The 23,362-nt window shown below is 40.7% G+C and overlaps 1 protein-coding gene across 2 annotated transcripts in view; it reads right to left on the bottom strand.

Annotated features, from left to right (window-relative positions):
• LOC118779947 (N-terminal EF-hand calcium-binding protein 1-like) overlaps window positions 1-23,362 on the bottom strand; it is a 42,315-nt gene that overhangs the window by 15,897 nt on the left and 3,056 nt on the right. For both annotated transcript variants that reach the window (XM_036532298.1, XM_036532299.1), the window contains exons 2-4: window positions 16,862-16,886; window positions 5,961-6,069; window positions 1,128-1,153 (exon numbers count right to left, since the gene is read on the bottom strand). In XM_036532298.1, the coding sequence (XP_036388191.1) occupies window positions 1,128-1,153; window positions 5,961-6,069; window positions 16,862-16,886 (160 nt within the window). The remainder of the gene's footprint in view (window positions 1-1,127; window positions 1,154-5,960; window positions 6,070-16,861; window positions 16,887-23,362) is intronic.

The following is a 23,362-nucleotide window of genomic DNA, read 5'->3' as shown; positions in this document are numbered from 1 at the left end:
TGCCTGTGAAATTAAACAGACCATTTAAAAGAATGTGTCTATTTAAGATCATGTAACTCATCTTCAACTCATTACAGTAGCATAGAAGAGGTACCTAGGTATAAGAAGTATATATTACCAGGTGGCCCATTTGAGGAACAACTACAATTATGTGTGATGAAGATACTATAACTGCATTAAAAATAATACTAACGTGATTTGATTACACTGCATTACAGACAAATGCTTTAGTATATTATATCACTGATTCCTTAGAGACTAAATAATAATTCCAATTAGGTAACAAATATAAACTCAATTAAACTTAATAGGACCTCATGTGGTTAATATTATCATTTATGCTTCACTGAAATTTCATTAGAATGCTTTAATCATGTAAGTACAGCTTGTGTTAGTTGTGTTTAGCTAATGTAAAGTAATACTTTCTAAATCCAGAAGTCTTTCAATGATTTGCAGATATCCTGCACACACAGAAATATGCTGAGGTAACTGAAACGCATCTGCATTTGCTGTTTGGACTTAGATGTTTGTCAGTGGAACGTTGTCTTGGGGGAAAGCAAACATTCATCGGTGCGCCAAGGATACGGTTGCCGTCGACGAAAAGTTGGGCACCACTCTAAGGTTAGCCCGTAGACAGAGGAACATAATGTGTGCTATGCTGTCATTTTCTTGGAAAGTTTGTCAGTATTGAGTAATGTCAGTAGGACAATTTTTTGGCCACTCTCCTTTTTATGATCATACTGTTCATGCCTGTCTGTCCCTGTGCGACTTACACCTTCCACTGAGCTAATATTCTATGTGATGCTGTGACGCTGCTCACCTTTCAAAGCCTCTACTAGGCATCATATAGACTCATATAGACTCAGACTCATCATTAACTACTACCATTGTTGTGTTTTTACTATACACAATCACAATATACTGAAATTCCACAATATTCTGTAAACTGCTCTGGATGAGGGTCTATGTTAATGGATGTGTATTGTTACTGGATGATTACACTGATTATAATTATGATTATGTAAACGATTATGATGTTGATGATGGTTCTTCTTTTGAATAGTAAAGAATTAAATTTTGGCTTAAAATAATAATAAAAAAAAATAAGTTGTATGATTATGACTTACCTGACAGTTTGTCTGTGTCGAGGTTGCTGAAGCAGGAAGGGAAGAGAGGAAACCAAAGGAAGATGAAAAAAGTTAATTGAATTCGAGGCAATTGGGAGCGTATGAGGTGTGTTCCTGGAAGGTGCTGAAAGGTTAAGGCATCACTGCAGGTCAGCTCAGAGTGTAATTGTCTCAAACAGTGGGATTCCAACTAGACTTCAGCAGGGGAAAATGGACAGGCCATATTGTGATGCCTGTGCTGATCAAGCCTCAGGGCATTGGATGCAGTCAGCAGCAGTGAGGTGATTACAGATGCATTAATCAGACATTCAAAGCGACATCAATATTCAATTAATGTGGAGATCTGAAAGACAGTCAGTCAAACTACATTGTCTCTTAATGTTCATTTCATCAACAAACAAAATGAAGTGTTAGCACAGAGATTGTGACTGATGTGAATAATATTTTGCAACCAGTGAATAACACCAATAATCCATTAAATTAGCATGTGGTGCTGTGCTGCAAAATACAGGTTGGAGCTTCCACCTATTACGGTAATTGAGTCCCTCTGTGAATAGCAAGTGCGGATTTCATAAATTACAAATGATGCGGAAACATGGGCTGCCTATTTGTCAATAATAAGTTGAGTTATGATTTTTAGAATGGTCATTATTTTTGAAAACATCAGTGATATTCCTCACTACAAGGTAGGGACTGAATTTTCGTACTGCCATTTTCAGTAAGCATCAGGGGGATGTGGGTAATTATAAATAAATTAAGAAAAAAATACCTACCAAATGCAGTGATGCACGGATATATTCAAACTGATTACAACTTTCATGACATCAAGGCTAAAGTGGCAACCCGTTGAAAATAAAACAAAAGCTTGCAGCCAACTCAAGTATTTGTCTCTCAAATATAACATACTTTATTAGGCACATTTCACATTTAGCACATGAGAAGAGGGAGGTTGTCTGTGCAGGAAATTAGTGGGGCGATAGGGCACCTGAGAAAGGTCACAGGTAACACAGGAGGTGGGTGGGCATCAGAGGAGAGGACGAGAACATCAATCTGTGCCCAGATTTTCAGTAAGCTTTGTAAGCTACTATGAATATTCTAAATTCCTTATTAGCCGTGAGTAACAATACTTCCTGTATCTTCAAAAAGAGTTCCTCCACTGAGGAGGAAGTGGTGCTGTGTCAACAGTAGGAAAAAATGTACCTCATAGCTCCTCATTACAAGTGTTTCCACAAGACACCTGGAGCAACAAAATCAATACTTGAATTGGGTTTTGCACTCTCTGCTAGCTCTGAATGTGGAACTTTAATGACAGAGGGGTAGGCTGAAGCCTTTCTGCAGAAGAAAAAACACAGGGGTCGCTTCTGCAGCTCAAAGATTAGATGCAACAGGACCAGGTGTTAGACACTTTCGCAACATCGAGCCCAGGGCAGGCTCTGATTCTTGCTGGAGTGAGCCTGAGGGAAATTCTACACAGGGAGACTGAGGACTGGGGATGGGTTCTGTGAAACTGAAGCACATGCTGGTGATGTTAATAACAACCAGTATGTACAATCAGTAAGTGACTTCGCCAGTGGCTCGTAAACTGGTCACAGATAATCTAAAAACCAATCCTATTTATCTTTTTCCAGCCCACCTTCATGTTTGGAATTTACATTACTTCAGAGGCATCTTCTAATTTTATGGGGCCTGTGACCTTGTAGTCTACTGTTACCCACTATGTTTATTCACACTTTAAATAATTAGGAACAAAAACCATCCTATTACTCATTATTAATGAACAATCTGATTTGCTCTAGGAAATGGTATTAATATTAAAGTATAAACAGAAGAAATTGACAGCTTTATGTATTCTCTTTCCAACCTTTTTTCTTTGATAGAATGTTTTTTGTAAGATTAAATATGTAGGGTGCTGTAGATAATGTCACCTTCAAAGCTGCCTCTACCCTGCAGATGTAGAGTGGATTGCCATGTTTACGGTTTTACATTTGAAATAAATTTGCATTCCATTATTGACTTTCAGATCATCGGGTCACCCACTTCTTCCACACGACCCACACTGTTCCTCAAGATCTTTTGTACATTAAGTGCAAAAACAGTATTCCATACTTCTAAGTTGAAGTGGCAGCGTCTGTTTTTTTTTTTCCTTCCCCCAAACACGGTGTTACACAAAACACACAGGAAGCTGGAACGGTGCAGAATGAGAACAGAAAGGTATATAAAAAATAAACAGGAAATCATGTTAATTTAACAGCTCTGAGGTGGTGGTGGTGGTGGTGGTGGTGATGGGGGGGGGGTGGGGGAGTGATGGTGAGGAGTACAGTGGTAGGTGTCTCTCTTTCTTCAAAAATTACCCATGAATGTTTTATGCGTGGGCTGTGTTCCAAGCCTCACATCTCCAGGAGGGTGGGAGAGTGTATTTAGAGGATATAAAATCCCCGGGAGACAATCAATGCCAGTGCGCCACGGTTTCCTGCGAAAACACAGAGACGCCTGGCCCATCTGCATCCCACATGTCTTCCTCCCCGTCGGCAAAGGCTTCCCGCTCTCCGTATGGGCCCTCTGCTTTGCTCGCTGAAGAAATCTCCAGGCTAATTGGCCAATTACACCAGCTTGGGCCTCCTTTGCAGGAGCAAATGTTTCACAGGTAGGCACAGCAGCTTGTCCTCCATGCAGTAAGAAAACACAGGTGTGTTCAGCTGAGCAGAGCTCCTCGAACATAGATCCACTGCGCCAACAGCATTACACCTACATATCTATGGCAACAGGTTCAGAGCGCAAATTAAGTTTAAAAACCAAGAATGAAGACTATGTTTGATAACTACCTGTTGCCAAAAAATTAACTTACTGCTCTTTAAAAATAGTACCGGCCAGATACATTTCATCATAAATCCTAAAGTTATTTAAATATAACTTTATATAGTTTCCAATATATTAATGTGTTTAACGAAACAAACAGAGAAATGCATATATTAATAATTCAAATGAGATGACCAATTTGTTCCTCCTTGACAAAGTAAATGAAAGAGTAATTTCTGCAGCTGCTGCATTTGCCTATTGGGGACACCTCAACAACCATAAAGGTCACGCACTTCTCCTTTCTGAACAGGTACCACTGATTTTTGAACTCCTCAGGACTCTGCTGCCATAACTGAAATTTATCTATAAGAACCAAGAGGGTTTGCTAAGCATTTATTCCTTCTCATAAGGGGCCAGGCTACGAGCACACAAAATAAAACTTGTTATTTAAAGGTCATGCACAATGCACCAGATCACGCAGTTGTAAAACTAAGTTAAAGTAGAACATGGGGATACACATATGTGTCTGACATATTTGCATCCAGAGAATCTGAGGCACTATCTGGAATTCCACTGTGAATGTTTGAGACATCAAACACATGCTGGATTAAAGAAACTAAGCAGTACTCTGTGGACACACTCAACCGAATTCCTACTTCAGGTTACAGAGGAGCCCGGGCTACATCCATCACATTCTGTGTAATGTTAGCAACCCGTATTTATGGAGTTACTGAGTGCATTAGTCTTTGACTGACCTGAGTTTCGTAAGATATACCCCCTTTAAAAGTGGCTTCTCCTGCTCCACAGAATTAGAGTTGTATAACGACTCTCTTAAGTACATAATAAAGTCGTCCAATCACAGTGTGAGGGGGAGGCTTCTCCTCTTACCTCTATAGCCCTTTGCCTGGCAGCTTAATGCTGGTTTGAAAGACAGCGGTGGTGGTGAAATTAAGAACGAAAAAGCAATGATCGCCGTAATTGGAATGCATGAATGGCCTCCCGTCTGTCAAGTCCTGCCCCAAGGTGGCATTCGTTACTGCTGACTGTAAAAATGTCCTTTTCTGGAGGGCAGTGTGGGCCTGATGGTCACTGCTGAGCCGTGTCAGCACATCTACGGCAGCCAATGTCTCCTCACCAATCCTAGCCTAAACTAGTGATGGAAGCACAGATTTAGTAACAGATAAATATAGATAGCAACTTAAGAAATAGTGGTGATAGTAGGAGATATATAGTAAATACAACATTTCAGTTGGTATGACATGTACACACATATATACCACGATCATTTTCACCAAAACAGATCCGTGCTGTCGGTGCTGTTGGAGGCAGCTGGCTATAAGTGCTGCATGGGAACAACACAGCCGCGTCTCCTGCCCGACAAGCAATTAGCACGTGCGGGTAAGAGGCGACGGTCGCTCTTGTTAGGGCATGGCCGGGCGTGTCGAGCCCTCCTCCGTCAGGCCCGGCCGTCCTGTCTCTGAGGGCCCGTCTTTAATTAGTTCTCACTCAGAGGCCGCTCTCTCGGCGCCGTCAACCAGCCTTTTCACTCCGGCTAATTGGATTCGACTCAAAAAACTTCCCGTGAGTGAAGATTAAAAGGGACCTTCTAGCGTGAGGGATGAACCGCAATAAATCTAATTTCTAAAGGTGAATTAAACAATTATGCAGAAAAATGTAATTTTCAAATGTGTATATGTAATATATATATATATATATATATATATATATACATATACATACATACATATACATATAATACAAGCACAGTCTGTATGTATGTATGTGTGAATGAGTGGATGAATGGATGTGGCCAGTTGAGTATAGTATGTTGTATATAGTAGTGTCATATATGTAGTATGTGCAATATGTATGACATTATGATAATGCATGCATTCTGTTATCTACAATGACTACAATAAATTGATTTTGACAACCAAAATGGAACGCACTTTATGTTAAATATTGATTTTTTCCCCATACACTCCAGATATATCCCAATCTGTGAGAATATCAGTAATGTGCAGAAAAAGCACTCACTTGGTCTGATGCCTGTCAATGGAGGAGAAAAGCCCCTGCAGTTCCTCTGTGCTGAGAATCCCATCAGCGAAATACATCTTGAACTCGTCAAAGGAGAGCTTTCCATCATCTGGAACAAAAACAGGACAAGATGGTGATGCCAGCGTTTTTGGAATGACGGTCACTGAAAGCCTTAACGACGCAGTTGCACCATTTAATTCAGCCTCCTGAAAGTAAAAGGAAATATACTGCTATACTCTGTATACCTCACTTTGAATTGCTGTCAGGGAATGACTTTAACCTATTCTCCTAACAAAGATCAACTTCCCTATAGTTTCTGTTCTTTTTTCAATGTCCAATGACACAATTAATATGTGTCTTTAAATAGGACATGAGGTAACAGGAACCAAGCAGACAGTAATCAAATAAGGAACAGCATTCATTTTCATAGGTTAAAATGCAACTGGCACATGAAATCTTGACACACACTTCTTAAATATTTCCGCGACTCTATTTGCAGTAGGCAGAATGCGGTTTTTTAAGTGATGCTTAGCGTGGAGCACAGGGAAAGACAATGTGGCTGTGTGTGGATGCGGGGCTGACGTGAGCTGGCCTGAATCATACTGGGCTTGAACTTGTTTGACAGTCCTGCGTGACTTGCGGCTGTGCAGGTGACAGACTGAGGAACGGAAAGAATTCAGTTCACTGCAAAGCCATGACTCCAATCTAGCATGCCCCTACTCCACCTCGCATTAATGTGGGAGCAGGCTTGGTCAAATTTTCAGATGCTTATTTGCAACAACAAGAGCTCTGGAGAACTAAGCACTTCCTGCTAGGTGGGCAATGCTTCACTCACGAATGCATGCACTATGAAACACAAGTCGACAGCGTATGACCCTTTGGCCCACTTTTTCTTCACTTACAGTGTTGATCAGGTTTCCAAATGATTCCATTGCCTTATTGAATAAAGTCTCCTTATTGGATGCGTATCATATATTAGTATTCCCCATACACACTTTTCTCAGTAGTTTCTGGTTTGGGGTCTATAAAAAAAAAAAAAATAATAAATAAATAAATAACTGTTGTCATGGAAACCGTTGCTGTAGGGGATGTTTTCTTTAAAGAGCCTTCAAAACTGACAGCCAAGAAGACCATGGGGTGACGTGGCTCATTCAACCGAAACACATTCTTCTCTCACATTCCCTTTCATATCCGTCTTTTCCAGTGCATACTGTGCTATTTGTTGTATGCTCCAATATCAGTGGCAATAAAAAGTGGCAAAAATATATCTCTTGACTTTATGACTTCATGTATTAAACATTTTACTTACAATCATGACATGGAACTTATTTGCTGTGGTTGCCAATGCAAAAACATTACATTTTCTTTATCTAAACCAGTACTTAATCTTTCCTTGGACTGAAACCTTGAAGGAAGTCATTACTTTCCAGTTGTAGGTGCACGGCACTCCAAGGACTTAGAGAGGTCACAGTAAATCATCCACATATTTGATTCTTACTGATAACAACTAACTGAGTCTATGACCCTTGGTCACTTGGATTTACATAGAGAAACGTTCTTCTTTAGATAAATTCTGCAGGCTGAAACTGTCCCTATCGACAAAGCAGACATATGCTTCATAAGAGGAATATATAGGTGGTATGAAATGATCTGACCCAGATCCGTTTTTGATACTTTTCACAGTTTTTCTTAGCGGTGTCACTGAGCAGAAGTAACGTAAGAGCTATGGGGAACAGTAGTGAACCAACATGGACCAGAGATGGACCCTGCCTTTTCAGTCCTCAGCACATTACATTACGTCTTTTTCATTTAGCAGACCCTCTTATCCAGAGCAACTTACATAGGTTACAATATTCACATGTTACCCATTTATACAGCTGGGTATTTACCGAGGCAACTGTGGGTACTTTGTGAGTACCCTGCCCATGTGTATAGTAGCAGCGAGGTGGGGGAATCGTGGGGAATCAAACCAGTAACCTTTTGGTTACAAGCCTTGCTTCTTATCTCTAAACTACACTGGTACAGTACACTGCGTATCTCACAGATACTCTACAATGGCTGCGATTTTTGCCGTAAGTCCACTGAGGGTCAGCAAGACCTGCAAGAGTAATGCTGTACTACCACGCAGGGCAGGCGAACACATAGCCCTAACTCCCCAGAGGGAAGAGGAAACCATTACCTTCCTGTGATTAAGCACAAGCTTAGCTGAATTAAGAGAGCCAGCATGACAGAGGGGAGGCAGCGGTGAAGTGACCTGGAGCGGAGATGGACCGCGCTCCGACAAGCCGAGGCTGTGGCTTAATAGGGTTTACTTCGGCTCTGCTTGGCAGGTATTTCAGACGGCGGCGACGCTCTGCGCAGCCAAATCGCAGAGTTCACAACCCTCGTCCAAACAACCTCTAGCTACCGCGGCAACCGCAGCCGGTGACCTCTCCCGGCATCCTGACTGAATTCCGCGCAATTAACAAAATAGACACCTGCTAGAAATTCCGCGCCGTATGCCGGGGTAATTACCTTAATTCTGCATTCGATTCAGTCCATGTGCAGACTTTATTACCATCTGTTTTGCTTTGTTTCATTTCACACCTCGTAACTGATCTGAATTTTAACCAGCTTCAGTCAAGCTCGGATTGGATCATATACCTACAGCCTCCTTCCCCATTAGCTGAACACAACTGACAGTGTGGCACAAATATTGCTGGCTCACTTGTACTATCCACGTTAAAAACACTATCACCTTCCCCTGAACTGTCTCCCTCCGGCAGGTGCTTCAGATCGCTACCCACCAAAACAGGCCTACACCGGAATAGCTTGCCCACATGCCATCACACTGTTGAACTGTTAAACTAACGACTCACAGTGCAATAGGTGTACGACTATAGCAGTACATACCCATAGCCTGCACTCAGGTACACTTTATCTCCTGCTTATTGTGCAAAAGCTGTTTATAACACAGTGCAATAGCTGTCTAAAACAAATTGCTGTACAGACCCACAGCCTGTACCTCTGTACACTTTAACTTATTGTGCATTAGCTGTTAAATTATTGTACAGTATCTGTTCATATTTATTGTTTATATACCTCATTCATTCCATCCTTACGCCATTCCATGTATGTGTCCTGCACTACTCTTGTTGTTTGTTGTTCCACTGCTGTTGGATGGTATTTGTTGTTGTCACTTTGTAAATCATTGCGTGAACGCACCGCAAGAGACACTGGAAACTGAGTCAAACTCCTTGTAGGTATAAGAGCATTCCTGGCCAATAAAGCCTGATTCCGATTCTGATTAATTGCATTGTTGTTGAGGCTTAGGCAGTTTTCAGTTGAAGGAGTGCCTATGTGGTCTGTGCTCTGAGAAACACACAAACCACCTGTACTGACAATGCATGCAAGAAAAGCTGCAACACAGTTGCGTAGATGTCTCCCTTGCCCAGAAAGACAACAACGTGTACATCTAATATACAGCATGTCCTGTTCGGCTGAGCCTAAGAGAGAGCTGTAAAACTCTGGAGGAACTGAAGAGATTATAGATTAGATTTTCTCTCAGTACACCTTACTATACATGACAACTGTGGCAGTGTAGCATAGGTAAGGAACAGGGCTTGTAACCAAAAGGTTGCTGGATAAATTCCTTGCTTAGGCACTACTGCTGTAGCCTTGGGCGTGGTACCTAACTCAGAATTGCCTCAGTAACTGTCCAGCTGTATAAATGGATAACATGTAAAAAATCGTTACCTATGTAAGTCGCTCTGGATAAGAGCACCTGCTAAATGACAGTAATGTAATGTAATGTAACGTAATGTAATATATGATGCTTCCACTTTAAATGCAGGGCACTGATTACTAAATAATTATCAATACTTGCAGAACTGAAGGGGTACAATTAACATAATTAATTTTGTTTTTTATCAATATACGTCTATGTTGTACAATAAACAGATTGAGCAATATTAGGTTTAGGACATTTCATAAAATATTTTGTTTACAGAGCGTGCAGTAAAGCTGTAACACAATAATAAAATGATGCTGGAATAATTTTGATATCACCTGACAAAAAATGCTTTCAGCGCTGAAATACATACACAGTTGAAGTTTAAAGTTTATCTTTATGATACAGGTGAATGGGCCCTGTTGCATATTACTCCTGCAATCTCCCTGTATCACAATGCCCTGTATCTCAAACCCAGTGAGCCAGTTAGCTGAAGCTTTCCACTGGATTTAACTGCTAAACATCGGATATGGCCATGTCACTCTTGCTCCTAGTCTTCCATCCCTGGTATGGAAGAAAAATTACACTTAAACTGATTCTGTCTCAGGTTGCCAGACTGATTTAAATTAGAATGATCAGAATGTTAACATTGAGAGCTGCTCTTGAGAATATAATTCAGAATACGGTTTGCAGGGAGAGAGGCTTCAGATGGAAGCTTTTTAAAGTTTCTGTGACAGAGACAGAGACAGAGTGTCACATACTGTATTCATGCAACAGAACATTATACCTGTCTTTTGGCTGTCGATCTGTGTTGATTAAGTAGCTGGTTGGTGCTCATTTTGTGGTCTGTGATCATTGATGAGAGAAGCTGAGGTGATGAAAAAGGTTTGCTTGCTTTTCAGTAGTTTATTTCACAGCAGATGTGCAGGTGAGGGATTATGGACAGGGTTGAAAGGATCATGAATTTGTTACCGAGTGCCTTCTCAAGGGTACTTTTCAGAGTCACAAAACAGTCAAAATGAAGACATGATTTTCTACACTTCCTGGTTAGGTACCCTCTTTTATGGACAAGTACGATTTTCCAGTTTCTTCTTTCTCTACTCTGAGAAACCATATCGTAATATAAATACTTTTAACGTATTCATACTGAATAAGAAATCGTTAGATTTTCAGAATGAATGAACTGTTACACAATTTGAGATATGTATCAGAACGATTATCTCTGCGGTAACTGCTGATTAATTAATATTATAACAGATTGAGCACTTTCTGCTCAACAGTATGATCACAACTTTATAAGAAACATGTTACCAGCAATGACAACCGTGCATGGCCTCACAGATTGTGAGAGAGGGGTCTGGTGGTTGGTTGGACTTGTTTTGGTGTAATATACCACAAAAGCTTTTGCACACAGTGAGACTTCCTGTCTTTTTACCCTCAAGAGAGGGAAAATATGGAATTTGGAACTGATTTTCCAGCTAGGAATTTTAAATCAGCAGGGGCTAGAGCTTGTCGACTATGGCAAGTTTATATAGGTGCCTTTCAGAGTCAACCAGCTCAATAAAAAGACAGTGGCCAACCCTGTCACCCGTGTGCACTGACCGTGTTAGGAAGAATAGATCGGCCGTCTGTGCCAGCCTTATGATAATTGCAAATGAAGTGAGATGAACTGAGGGCCTGCCCTTGGCAAACAGAGTGCAGCCAGGTCTCCTTGCTACAGTTCATCTCTGTTCTCAAAGAAGATCAGTACAACAGTCTTCCAGCCATAGCTGCTAAACATCAGCATAAGACAGTGGTGATTATTTCACTGGACACGGCTGCCATCGTCACATGACACTGATGCATGAATTTGCAGACAGTGGATGGAAAATACCACACACAGAAAAACAAATTATCAAGAAACGAAAATATAAAATGCAGATGGTGGGTAATTTTGTGAAATTCATGACTTGTTGATGTACACGTTCAAGGTTTGTTTACGCCTTGCCGACATGTTATTGTCCACGATGTCGATGTATGGTACCATTGATACTACAGGTTCTTGGGAGAGAATAAAACTCAGGAAAAGTGCATGGTTAGAAATGCAAAGCATTTCTTATTCTTATTCTCTGACGTAGGCACTCAGCATCTTCGAAATGAACACTTTTCCCTGGGGCTCATTTTCACATGCTGTCTTCTCGTAAAAGATCAAATCAATGTTCAATAATAAATACGCATGCACGCTGTATGATACATTTAAGGAAAACAGATTATTTTGCAGAGAATGTCAGTGGTTGCCCTTTAAGAAATCCAATTTACGCTAGAGCTGTTTCAAAACGCATTTGAAGAACAAACAGTCAACACTATGCCTCTGGCTAGATTGATAAAGAAGTGCTGAAAGGCTTAAATTGGGTCTGACTATAAAGGACTAATTGGACATGGCAGCAGTATGGTGTCGTGTTAAGAAGCAGGGATTGTAACTGAAAGGTTGCCGGTTTGATTCCTCACTGGGACACTGCTGCTGTACCTTTGGGCAAGGTATTTAGTCCAGAGTTGCCTTAGTATATATCCAGTTGTATGAATGGATAAAAACTGTAACCTATGTAAGTGACAATGATGTAACATACTGTATGGAATATTAACGGATTAATATAAATACTTTTAACATATCCATATTGAATTATAAATCATTGGATTTTCAGAATGAGAACTGTTTCACAATTTGAGATGTGTATCAGAATAATTATCTTAATTATATTTCAACAGAAATAGACAACCAATTATCAAATATGGATGCAAAGAGGCAGTAGTTTGTGTAATCCTAATCAATCCTATTGTTGAGTTAAGTACTTTACAGATAGAATTACGGCTTCTTTTTTATAATTATAATTATTGCTGTGCTTGTGAATATCATTAGTGTGATTACTTTTGGAGAACTCTTAACTGCTGCTATCATGATGACCAAAGAGCATCTGACTGCTCAGACTGGAGCATCTGACTGGAGTTTGTGCAAATGACCCAGTGAGGCCTGACCTACTGCAGCTGTTCCTCTGAAGGGGCTGTTGGCCTTCTGTGCCGTTCTGTGGCTGCTCACAGATGAGGAGCCAGGAGTGAAAACTGTCCTAGATTCAGTCCCACATCACACACTTTCTGAGATCAAGTGCCTCTGCCATGGTAAGCTCCCACCACAGCCTCCTCCAGGATCTCCAGGCTACTTCTGTGTCTGATTCTCTTGTCATTTTCATCCATAAAAAAGGAACTTCTCTCACAGTTTTGATATCAGCAGTGCTGTTGTTCCATGCCCTTAAATTGTGCAGGAAAGTATATTCCCCACGTGTGTAAGATTCCAAACACAAGAGCAGACACTCAGCACTCAAGGCTGAAAATACTTATATTTTTAGAGTGTGACATTCACTGCATTATCCCTATTTAAATGGTGATTGATTCAGAATACAACCTCGGCAATGCTGACAGCCTGTTTGCATTTTTTTTTTTTTACATTCAATCATATTTAAAAGTTGCACATAAAAAAGTTATAATTGGCTACTCTGAAGTGGTTAATGATTGTGTTTCTGTGTGATACCAAAAGAGCATTTGACTTCAAATATACACACAGGCACACACATACACAGGCACACACACAGACACACAGACACACACAAAATGAGGGGTACACTGTTACACTGTTAAAATGAAAGATCAAATCCATTTCAAAATTTACCATAAATGGTCCACTTTTTGGAAATGAACAGAAAATATAAACTTGTAATAAAAATGTAAAACTAGCTGCAGGTATGATTCTGTTATTCTCTCTGAAACCCCTCAGTGGGTTTATAAAAACATAGCATTTATAAAAGCCCTACCGGTGATGTAATATGACAGTAACTTTGAATGCGCATTAACCTTGAAACCAATGAATTCCAAGTCTCAAAAAAAAGTAGTATTCGTACTTATTTTGCCATGACCTACGACAGCAGAAAAACAATGAAACAGTTGAATGGCACTGTCTCTTTTGGCCTCTGTGTGGAGGAATGAGCTTCCTGTTTTGGGCAGAACCGCTGAAACAATGGCCATCTTTTGCCCCAGACTGAAGACCCACCTCTTCAGGCTCCACCTTAACCCCCCTACCCAAGCACAATCTTTTATCTCTCTTATGTGCAATTATACATGGGGAGGTATATTTCATAGTTTTATGTAACTGAGCATGTGGAGGTTTGCTTGCATGTGTGTCGCATGTGTTAGCATTATATTTGGAACAATGTCCTTGCGAACATATTGTTTTGCACTTGCATGTCAATCTAGGCTCTCCTTTGTGAGCTGAGCACTATGTTTAGCACCGACGCTTTTTCACACAATGACTCATGCGTCAGTGGTGGTGGTGTCCTGTCTGCACAACTTTTCATGCCACTTTATTAAACGCACTGGTTAAGTCGCTCTGGATAACAGCTTCTGCCAAATGACAATAATGTAATGTAATGCAATGCATTTTGTTCTGACACGGTGAGAGAGAATGGAGTGTGTGGTTATCCGATCATTTTTCATGCTTAGCCCAGAGTCAACAGTAGTCCTCAATGCATTAAGGTGTCTCTTTCAAGGAAAGCAATTCCTAAAGGTCCATTAGAAGCCTGGCTCTTGGCTGGAAAAAAAAAAAAAAACCCTGAAGCATCAATAATTAATTGGGCCCGTCACGCTGCGCTTCAAGCACAGAGACGAGAGACTGGCTCAGCCTCAAGAGCTCCCGTCAAATCTGCGCGCTCCTCTCTCCGCGACTGACTGGGAGCCAACGAGCGACAGCGGGCCCCTGGCCACCAAGAGCCTCCAGATTGCATCAACAGACGCAGGGAGAGAGGCCCCGACAGTCAAATGCCTCCGAGAAAACCTGTCAGCTGAAGGAGGAGGGGGGGGCGCCGCTTGCCTCCACTTATTTACACATATCATCACTGGCAAACTCGTGCCTCTCTTCCCCCACCCTCCCTCCTCTGTCTACGCACCTCGCGGTGGATACTCTCGGGCAGCTGGCCCCTTTACGTAAATGCCGATGTGTGGGCAGCACAGTGGCTGTTTAAGCACCCCAGCGCTCAACGGTAAACATCACCTCCTGAAAGGTGCTCATTAGCGGAGCACATTATCAATCATCAGCTGACAACGTCAGGTTATGCTAAGTAAACATAAAACCAGAATTCCTTCTTCTTGGCAGCGGTGGAAATAATCATATCTGTCAGGGTTATCACTTGATATTGTCCGTTATTAGTCACGGACTGTACCTGAGCGCATATGGCTCCTGGTCACGACCAGCCAGCCCAACGCAGCTGCTGAACATGGACGTTCCACACCGTTACTTCATCAACACAAAATTGGATGAATTTCTACTCAAAGTCTTTCAATGAACATTAAACATATTCTTAAGTCACAAATCATGCCCATTATGTTTGATGAATACATTTGACTTTTTCACACATCAATAATTTTTCAAATGAATCCATTCAATAACACATAGGGCATATTCATTGCGCACATTTCTGGGCACGGCTTCAATTCTCTGGCCCCTCTCAGTCATGCCAAATAGACTAAATGCTGCTGGTATCTCTACATGTCCATTTCATACACTGCCTCTAGATGAATACTCAAATGCATGCTCAAAGTCACAAGCCTTTTGGCTGAAAATCCTTGTGGCTGCAACCTCTGTGTGTGTTTAATTTTGAATTCATATGCAAAAAAACCCTTTACTTTCTCCATTCGAGGGCTAATTAACTTCCATGTCAAAGAATTTCATTTAATCTACCTCGTTTATATCAGTTGTTTCAGTTTAGTAGCTTCCATCCTAACTGTGCTACGCTTCCGGGGCAATTTGATTTCATAACCCCACACTGCTGGATGAGACCTTTAAAAATGCCAGCTCCATAGTGACAAATGAATACATTTCAAAACTGAATATAAAAAATGAAAAAGCTAAGCATAGTAAAAAAAAAAAAATTAAAAAAAAATGGAAGAGCATTCCGCTTAAAGTCTTAATCCTCAGAAGAAAAACACAAGGCCCGATGTTACAGCCCTTAAGCCCAAGAGGCCCTTAAGGGACAAGCTAACTGATTTCTGTGATGATATTTAAATTCAAATTGTGTCATATACAAACAAATACAAATGAAGGGAAGAAACAGCATGAACCACAAGCAGTTTTGGTCTCTTTAAGTCTTGACTCTGGCTTATTCCATGCTTTGTGTGCAATGATATAGATACGGATTTTAATAATACTGAATCTCACTATTGCCAAGACATTTGCTCCTGACCCACTAGAGTGGAGGAAACTGATATGTTTATTAAAATAATACACCGTCATATAGTGCTCATAAAATTGGGTCCATTTATTTTAATACATGTAGCCGTTTCAGTCCAAGAGCTGTAGTTATTCTATGAGGTTTGTGCTATAGCTTTACCAAATCAAGTCTGAGCTCTGACAGGAAACAACTTTCACAAAACTCCATATTACTGAATGAGTACCTCAAGGGCTGCTATGTTAATCCACACCTAATCCATGCAAATGCATGCAAACATTACAAGACTGGTGTTGTCAGTTATGTCCCTTATTAAAGCTGCAAAGCCACACAACTTCATAATTCACTGTACTGGCTTCCTTCTTATATCTGTAACTCAAACCAAGCCACAAAGCCAAACCAAAGCTTCTGTCACAAAAAAAAAAAAATCTGTATCAGTTTTAAGTGTTAACCAAGCCCTGTACCTACTAGCATTTAAAATTGTGCTATAGAGTATGGTATCAGTACTCTCACCAGTCACATTTGCACCAAGACACATACTGGAACATTACCTAGTTCAACAACCTTAACAAACACCCTTCCCTGATTTGGATTCTCTCTTAATGGAAATTAATTTAGGTAGCTGTTAGATGTCAAGACAGCCAAACATGATTTTTTTTAATAAGACTCAGTTCTGAACTGCACAAGTGGAACAGAATCTGAGCGAGGCTGCATTTTTTCATCACATCTGTTCTTTCTGTGTGGACAGCCACACCGCTTTCATGAATTCATCATCTTCTGTGACAGCATCTCAAGGGGGTTCTTGCACTACCCACTGGGAGGAATTTGACAGTTTTACTTTCAAATTGTGGCAAGTTAAGACAAAACATTGCACAGAAACAAACTGTTCTGTGTCTGCTTTTAAGACTTTTTGCTTTAATTTGCACATCCACAACTTTACTCACCGTTTTTGTCAGCACGGCGAAAAATCTGAAAGAAAGAGAGGGTTTCTTGATTAGAATAATGATAAAAAATTGTTCTCTTCAACAAAATATTACTGTGTGTTTACTATCAGGAATCTCTGAAACATTAAGCATGGGGTCTGTCTTTCTCAGATTATCTTCATTTGACATGATATCCCTAAATGTCCACAAAATATTTCTACTTTCCCATTCATACCTCCAAATCCTCAACACTACAGATAGGCCAGAAATTAGACTGGCTCTTGCTCAATTCTCAGCAGTTTTCCCGGGATACTGAAAAGTCATGGCAAATAAAGAGTACAGTATAATTGGGCTTACAGAGACCAAAACGCAGAAACAATGAAAATATATTCATGGGAAAATTGTTCAACTATCCATTTAGATTTCATAGCTCCTCGGTGCAAGGTAGAGGCTTTTGAACTCAGAGTGGACACAGTGCACTTAACTTGCCACAGGAGCTATGATTACTCAAACACAGAACATTGCTGAGAGCTGGATTCCTGGTGAGGTAGACCCTTAAAAAAGGCACTCTGCTTCAGCAGCAGGTTCAAATCAGTATTACATTATTTATTTACACAAGTGTTTTAGGTTATATTCACATTATTAAATATTACTTGTATAATGTCTATAATTTATTTGTAAATTATTACAAGAAGTAATACTCCCATTAATATATTTTGTGTGCACGTGTTTGTGTGTATGTTTGTTTGTGAATTTTGGTCATATTATCAGAACTGTTGGTTTGAACACTGCTTCTAAAATCTACAGTCTTTCAGGAAAGAACAACTATTTTTAAAGAAAGGCATTCTAACTGCACACCTTTTTTGTTACAATACTTACGTAATGCATGTTCATGAAAAAAGAGAGATAGACAGGTGACGTGTGTGTGTGTGTGTGTGTGTGTGTGTGTGTGTGTGCACGTGCACAAGACATAACATAATACAAAACAGACCTTTATAGTCAATACACTTTTATTTTCAGCACTCGTTTGGACGTTTGGCAAACAAGGCCTTGTGTGATGGATTCTCTGACTTCTGCACAGGGTTGAGTGATTGTTACTGCATCCAGTACTGTGCTCTGTGATTACTTTGGTACCTTGGAAAAACATCCTATTGTTAATGCTTGTGGATTGAAAAGCACTAAGACGGAATCCTTTTGTGTGTGTATGCGGATTTCAGACAGGCTATTTGACCCAGTCGTTGAAAAACCTTGAAAGGCTAACATTCAATGTAATGTCAAAGAGGTTTGTCCTTTCCTTGGAATAACCAATACTTTTACAGAACAGAACCGAAAAGTTTCAGACAGACCACGATACAGTTAGCCTGAACAAAAGCCTCAAATACTAACACAGCTTGCAGTGCTCATTAAGGTGGTCACAGACAAAGCCTCATGGAACATTCTTAATTGCATATATGAAGTAACAGCCTACTAATTATTGAAATCCATTAACATAGGTCTTTTTATTCCAGTGATCACTCAACAATAGAACTGTGGGGCAGCTCCACTAGGTATAACAATTCCAGCAAAAACGGAGCAACACAAAAGCCAGCTGGGTGTGCACTAATACCAGAAAAGGTCAGCAGGAAGGGTCTGGTCCAGACACTTAATATTTATCCAGTCAAATACTTATCTCTCAAGCCAGACTGGAGCTGCCCCCTCAGTCAGTAAATTGGTAGGCTTACTTGATGGTTACACGTCTTTGAAGCTAGTGGCAGATTGTCTTTTATGTTGGCGACGAATTGTGTTTAGTACAAGCTAGAACACACACTACTATCTTGGCCCCAGTTTAGCTCTTTTGATGGCCCTTTCAAAGTTGCCATGACGTTCTGCCTGGATTCTGGGGGAAAATTCAGTGCACGCATGTTTTAGATTGTGGTGGGACCAACTAATCCCCTTAAATGATCTGTTTGATGGTTCGACATTAACTATGATATATTATACTACATTATTGTCTTTTAGCAGACGCTCTTATCCAGAGCAACTTATATAGGTTACAATTTTTGCATGTTATCCATTTATACAGCTGGATATAATGTAGTATATTACTGAGGCAATTGTGGGTTATGTACCTTGCCCAAGGGTACTGCAGCAGGGCCCCAGCGGGGAATTGTACCAGCAACCTTTCGGTTACAAGCCTTGCTCCTCACCACTATACTACACTGCAGCCCCATATATACTGTATGTTTAAGACAGAATTCTTTATGTTCTGGCAACAAAGAGAGCACCACAATATCAGTGTTTCTCTCAAGATGTTTTTGTAGACCAGATAGCCGACACGGTGCATTGGTCCAAGGGTTTGGGCCCGGGCAAGACCAAGGAGGAAAGGAGGGCAATAAAATTTTGGAATTTTCAAATAAAATCATTGAATTTCAGGCCTGTCTGAGCTAGACAATTTAAATCAAGGCAGGCTGCAAATGGCATGGTGTTATGCCAAATGAGCTGTGCCACTTAACTGACAAACGACTCCAAGCAATAGGCTTTGCACCATCATTTCCATTTTGTGTTGCTTTACAGGCCCAACGGGGTGCCACTGAGGCCTGGGAGGACTGTCTGCATTTGCTGTGAGGGAACTGTCCATCGCTGCTACGAGAAGAAAAAAAGACAACACAGTTTTGAACCAATGTTGAGATGAATGCAGCGTGTAAATGATTTGCTTTTGATTATGCAGTGATAAGAACACACCAACGTACACCATTATCTTGACGTATGGAGCCAATTACATTGTCCCAAAGCCTAGCAGGTCGATATGGCCTGTCTTTATTATGTACAAAAACACAGTGACAGTTTAGCTGACCTGAAGCCACACCTACACCTAACAGTGTAATTTTAGTCTGATGGTACAAATGCAAATATGCAAGTTAAAGATGAGGTCTACAAAACGATCCATTGTTTTTTTTTTTATATTGTTAGCTTTTATATACTGTCTTTGACTAAAACATTGTTTTGAACATCTTTCTAAATTTCTGGATTCTATATATTGTAAGGGCACCAGCAAGGCCTCTCACACTTGTAGAGGTCACCACGACTTATCTGCAGAAAAACCGCAGAGCGGGGAGGTGGGTACGTCCTCCGATCAAAGGCAGCTTGCTTCCTTTAACGATCACTCTGACCACGCAAGAAATTCTCTCTCAGGGAAGTGCAAACATAGAACGTCAGTCACAGGCGATCAGAGGCATGACACAGCCTGTTCTCAGATAAAGCATCATTACAATGCGGTATCTAATCATTCTGCTGGGGGGGTTGGGGGGGGACGACATCTGTCTATGAGGCATTTTGCATGCAGGTCAGAGGACCCTTCACCACAATCAGTAGCCACCAGTACATTATGTACATCCCCACCTTTTCAATTTGGCTTCCTCGCTGGCTCACTCTTTCCCGGACCATTGCTGCTCATGGAGTATCTACCTCACTGACTGCAGACACATTGCAACTGACCACATACCTGCATTTTTTTTTTTAAAGATAAAAAACATAAGCCAAAATACAAATTCTAATACATTGGTCAGGGTATGAATGGACATGGACTTGCACTGGACATAGATGAAAAATAGGACAATTTGATTATAGAAAGCACCTGTCTTTATATATTTGTGATTTGTTTGGCCTGCCAAATTCCTTTTCTACTGGCCTGGCAGCACTTTGGGGAACAAAGCAGAGGCAATTAGCTTAGCTAAAGAGGGACTTTTTCATCAAAACCTTTGCAGAAAGTCTGCTGACAATAGGCTGACAGAGCAATAATGTACTTAATGCCAGATATTTACAGGATACAGTTCAAGGGTAACAAAAGAGGTGCATGATCTACCTCCCAAAACATGTTCAGCCACAGGAAAAAGGGAAGAATGCTCTCCATTTATTGTTATTTTCTCATGGAGAACTTATTGCCATTACAAAGTTAATCAGAAATCTCTTTAAATTAATACTTACACATTACTGACGGCATGTAGTTAGAGCATGTGGCTCTTTTATTTAATCATAACACAGCACACTTATATTAATGATTTGCAATGAATGAGAGATACAATTACTGTAAGAGCAGACAAAACTCAGCGGTTACAGCAGGTTGAAAATAGGGGGTGAATGGTGGAAAACACAACCCCTTACAATGTGAGTAGGATGGTAGCTGTCCAATATTGCATTCAGTAAACTTGTTTGCACAAAAACAAGCAATATAAAATAGCAAGATTAGCAAAATCTGGATAATTTACCAAGGCAGAGTACAATAACAGTCATTAAACCCAGAAAAGATAAGCACAACAGACACATTTTTAAATTTCATTTAAATATGAGGTGCTGGAGTGCTGTCCAATCAACATCAAAGCCAGCTGTGATTCCCTGGCAAAAGGGCCAGGGACAGGGAGCAATTGCTAAGTTTATATTTTAAATGGCAGGCACAGATTGTTCTATTTATGCCATCTGCTTTAGTCTTTAGTCCTCCCAAAGTCATTACGACATTTTCAGCCAGACACATTTGGCTCTGGGAATCAAATGGGCAAGCCTCTGCATGCATGCACACACACACACACACACACACACACGCACACGCACACGCACACGCACACACACGCACACAGACACAGACACACACAGACACACACATGCGCGCGCACACATGCGCACACACACATGCGCACACATACATGCGCACACATACATGCGCACACATACATGCGCACACATACATGCGCACACACAGACACACACACACACGCACGCACACACACACGCACACACACACACATACATGCATGCATGCACGCCTGTGTAAAAGCATGCGCGTGCACCCACACACGCACGCACACACACACATGCATGCACGCCTGTGTAAAAGCATGCGCGTGCACCCACACACACACACGCGCACACACACATGCACGCACACACACACACACACACACATTTCACTGGACTGCCAGCCTTGCCCTTCAGCTCCACAGCTGCAATGTGATGTCTCTCATTGTATTGCCATCCCATCCTCTGTGGCAGAAAATATCCTCCCCTTCTACAGTCAGATCATTAATGATGATGGCGGTGGGACTGTGGGTCAAGCCTCTGAAGTAAATGGCCTCCCCATCTCCAATGATCCTCCTGCTTGTCTCTGCCAAACTGTGTCAAGTGAGACTCATGATGACAAATGATACTTGTGTTTATCTATTGGTTGTATCTAATTTTTTTCCCCAGACATTTATCTGTTTTTCAATGATGGAATGGTGTTCTCATCATCCTTTTTAATCCACCTCACCCATAGCAGTATAAAGACTATTACCTTTCCTCATATGCCCACTAAAGGGAGTCCAAGCCAAATTAATTTTGAGCAAAATGAGCCAGTGGTAAGTATATATTTTCCTATGGCATATCCACAAAGTGCACAATTTTCTGCCCCATGCGAGGCCAGCAATCGGCTAAGGCATTGATATCTTTTGCTTTTCACTGTCACCAGTCTGTCAATAGTCCACATTGTAAAATAAAGAAGATTCACTGGATGTTGTGAATGCATACTACCCCGATCATCACTGTCATTGCTCACTTCAGGCACAGATGTCTCTTTGTTACTGGATTTAAAACAAATCCACAGAAACTATTCTCTATTAAGACTTAAATTCAACTGGCCAAGATAAGTCTCAGCTTTTTGAGTGAGTTTTCTTTCTATCAAAATATGTCATTTTCAATTTGTTTGCTTCACTAGAGTAGAAGCACCAAAACTGCACAATAACAAATTACTTCCAGGATAAATGCTTATTTTGTAATTGATTTCACACAAGTGATCACAGTAAGAACCCTTGGTCCCCGATTGTTTTTTTTTTTCCTTTTTTTTTTTTCCAATGTAATATTCATATCTACTACTACAGCTCATTCCGTTTGCTACAGCCAATTTGGAGATAATGCATCATTTACATCGCATATGAAAGGTCATTTCTGCTTCCCAGAGTGACTGTATTGTGATGTCACACTGGCAGGTGTTGAGACAGTGGGACACATGGGTCCTACTGACATAATTCTCTGTTAAAAGGACGGGCGGAGGGACTGAGGAAGGCCAGTGAACAGTGACAGGTTTAAAGAAAGCAGAAAAAGACTCTGTAATCCCATCCTGGTTTTCTTTTCTTTTGCAGCATCTGCAGGTTCTTGTGACATTCCAACGAGGAGAGCTAAACGAAAACGCTTTGGAAGGATCAGGTTTCCTGGCGAATTTAATAAAGCTGTCAAATTAGCTCTCCCTGTTAACCTGCATACGTGAAGGTAATAATCAGACAACACAGTGAGTGTACAGTAAATTGGGATCCTGTGACGCATTAATAGAATATAGTGATTCTGAATTATCCAGCATTATTTGCTACCCTCACATCAGTATATGGCAATTACAATCCAAATGTTTTCCATCCATCTCAGATGTTTTAACCAATGGGTCAGATATTCTCTCAAGCTGCAAGGTCGACCGCATACTTAAGGGAACTGAAATAACTATCATTTGTCTAAATCATCAAAAGC

Source organism: Megalops cyprinoides, chromosome 6, assembly GCF_013368585.1.
Source record: "Megalops cyprinoides isolate fMegCyp1 chromosome 6, fMegCyp1.pri, whole genome shotgun sequence".
In the NCBI taxonomy this organism is placed as follows: domain Eukaryota; kingdom Metazoa; phylum Chordata; class Actinopteri; order Elopiformes; family Megalopidae; genus Megalops; species Megalops cyprinoides.
This window is presented reverse-complemented; position numbering and strand designations above follow the sequence as displayed.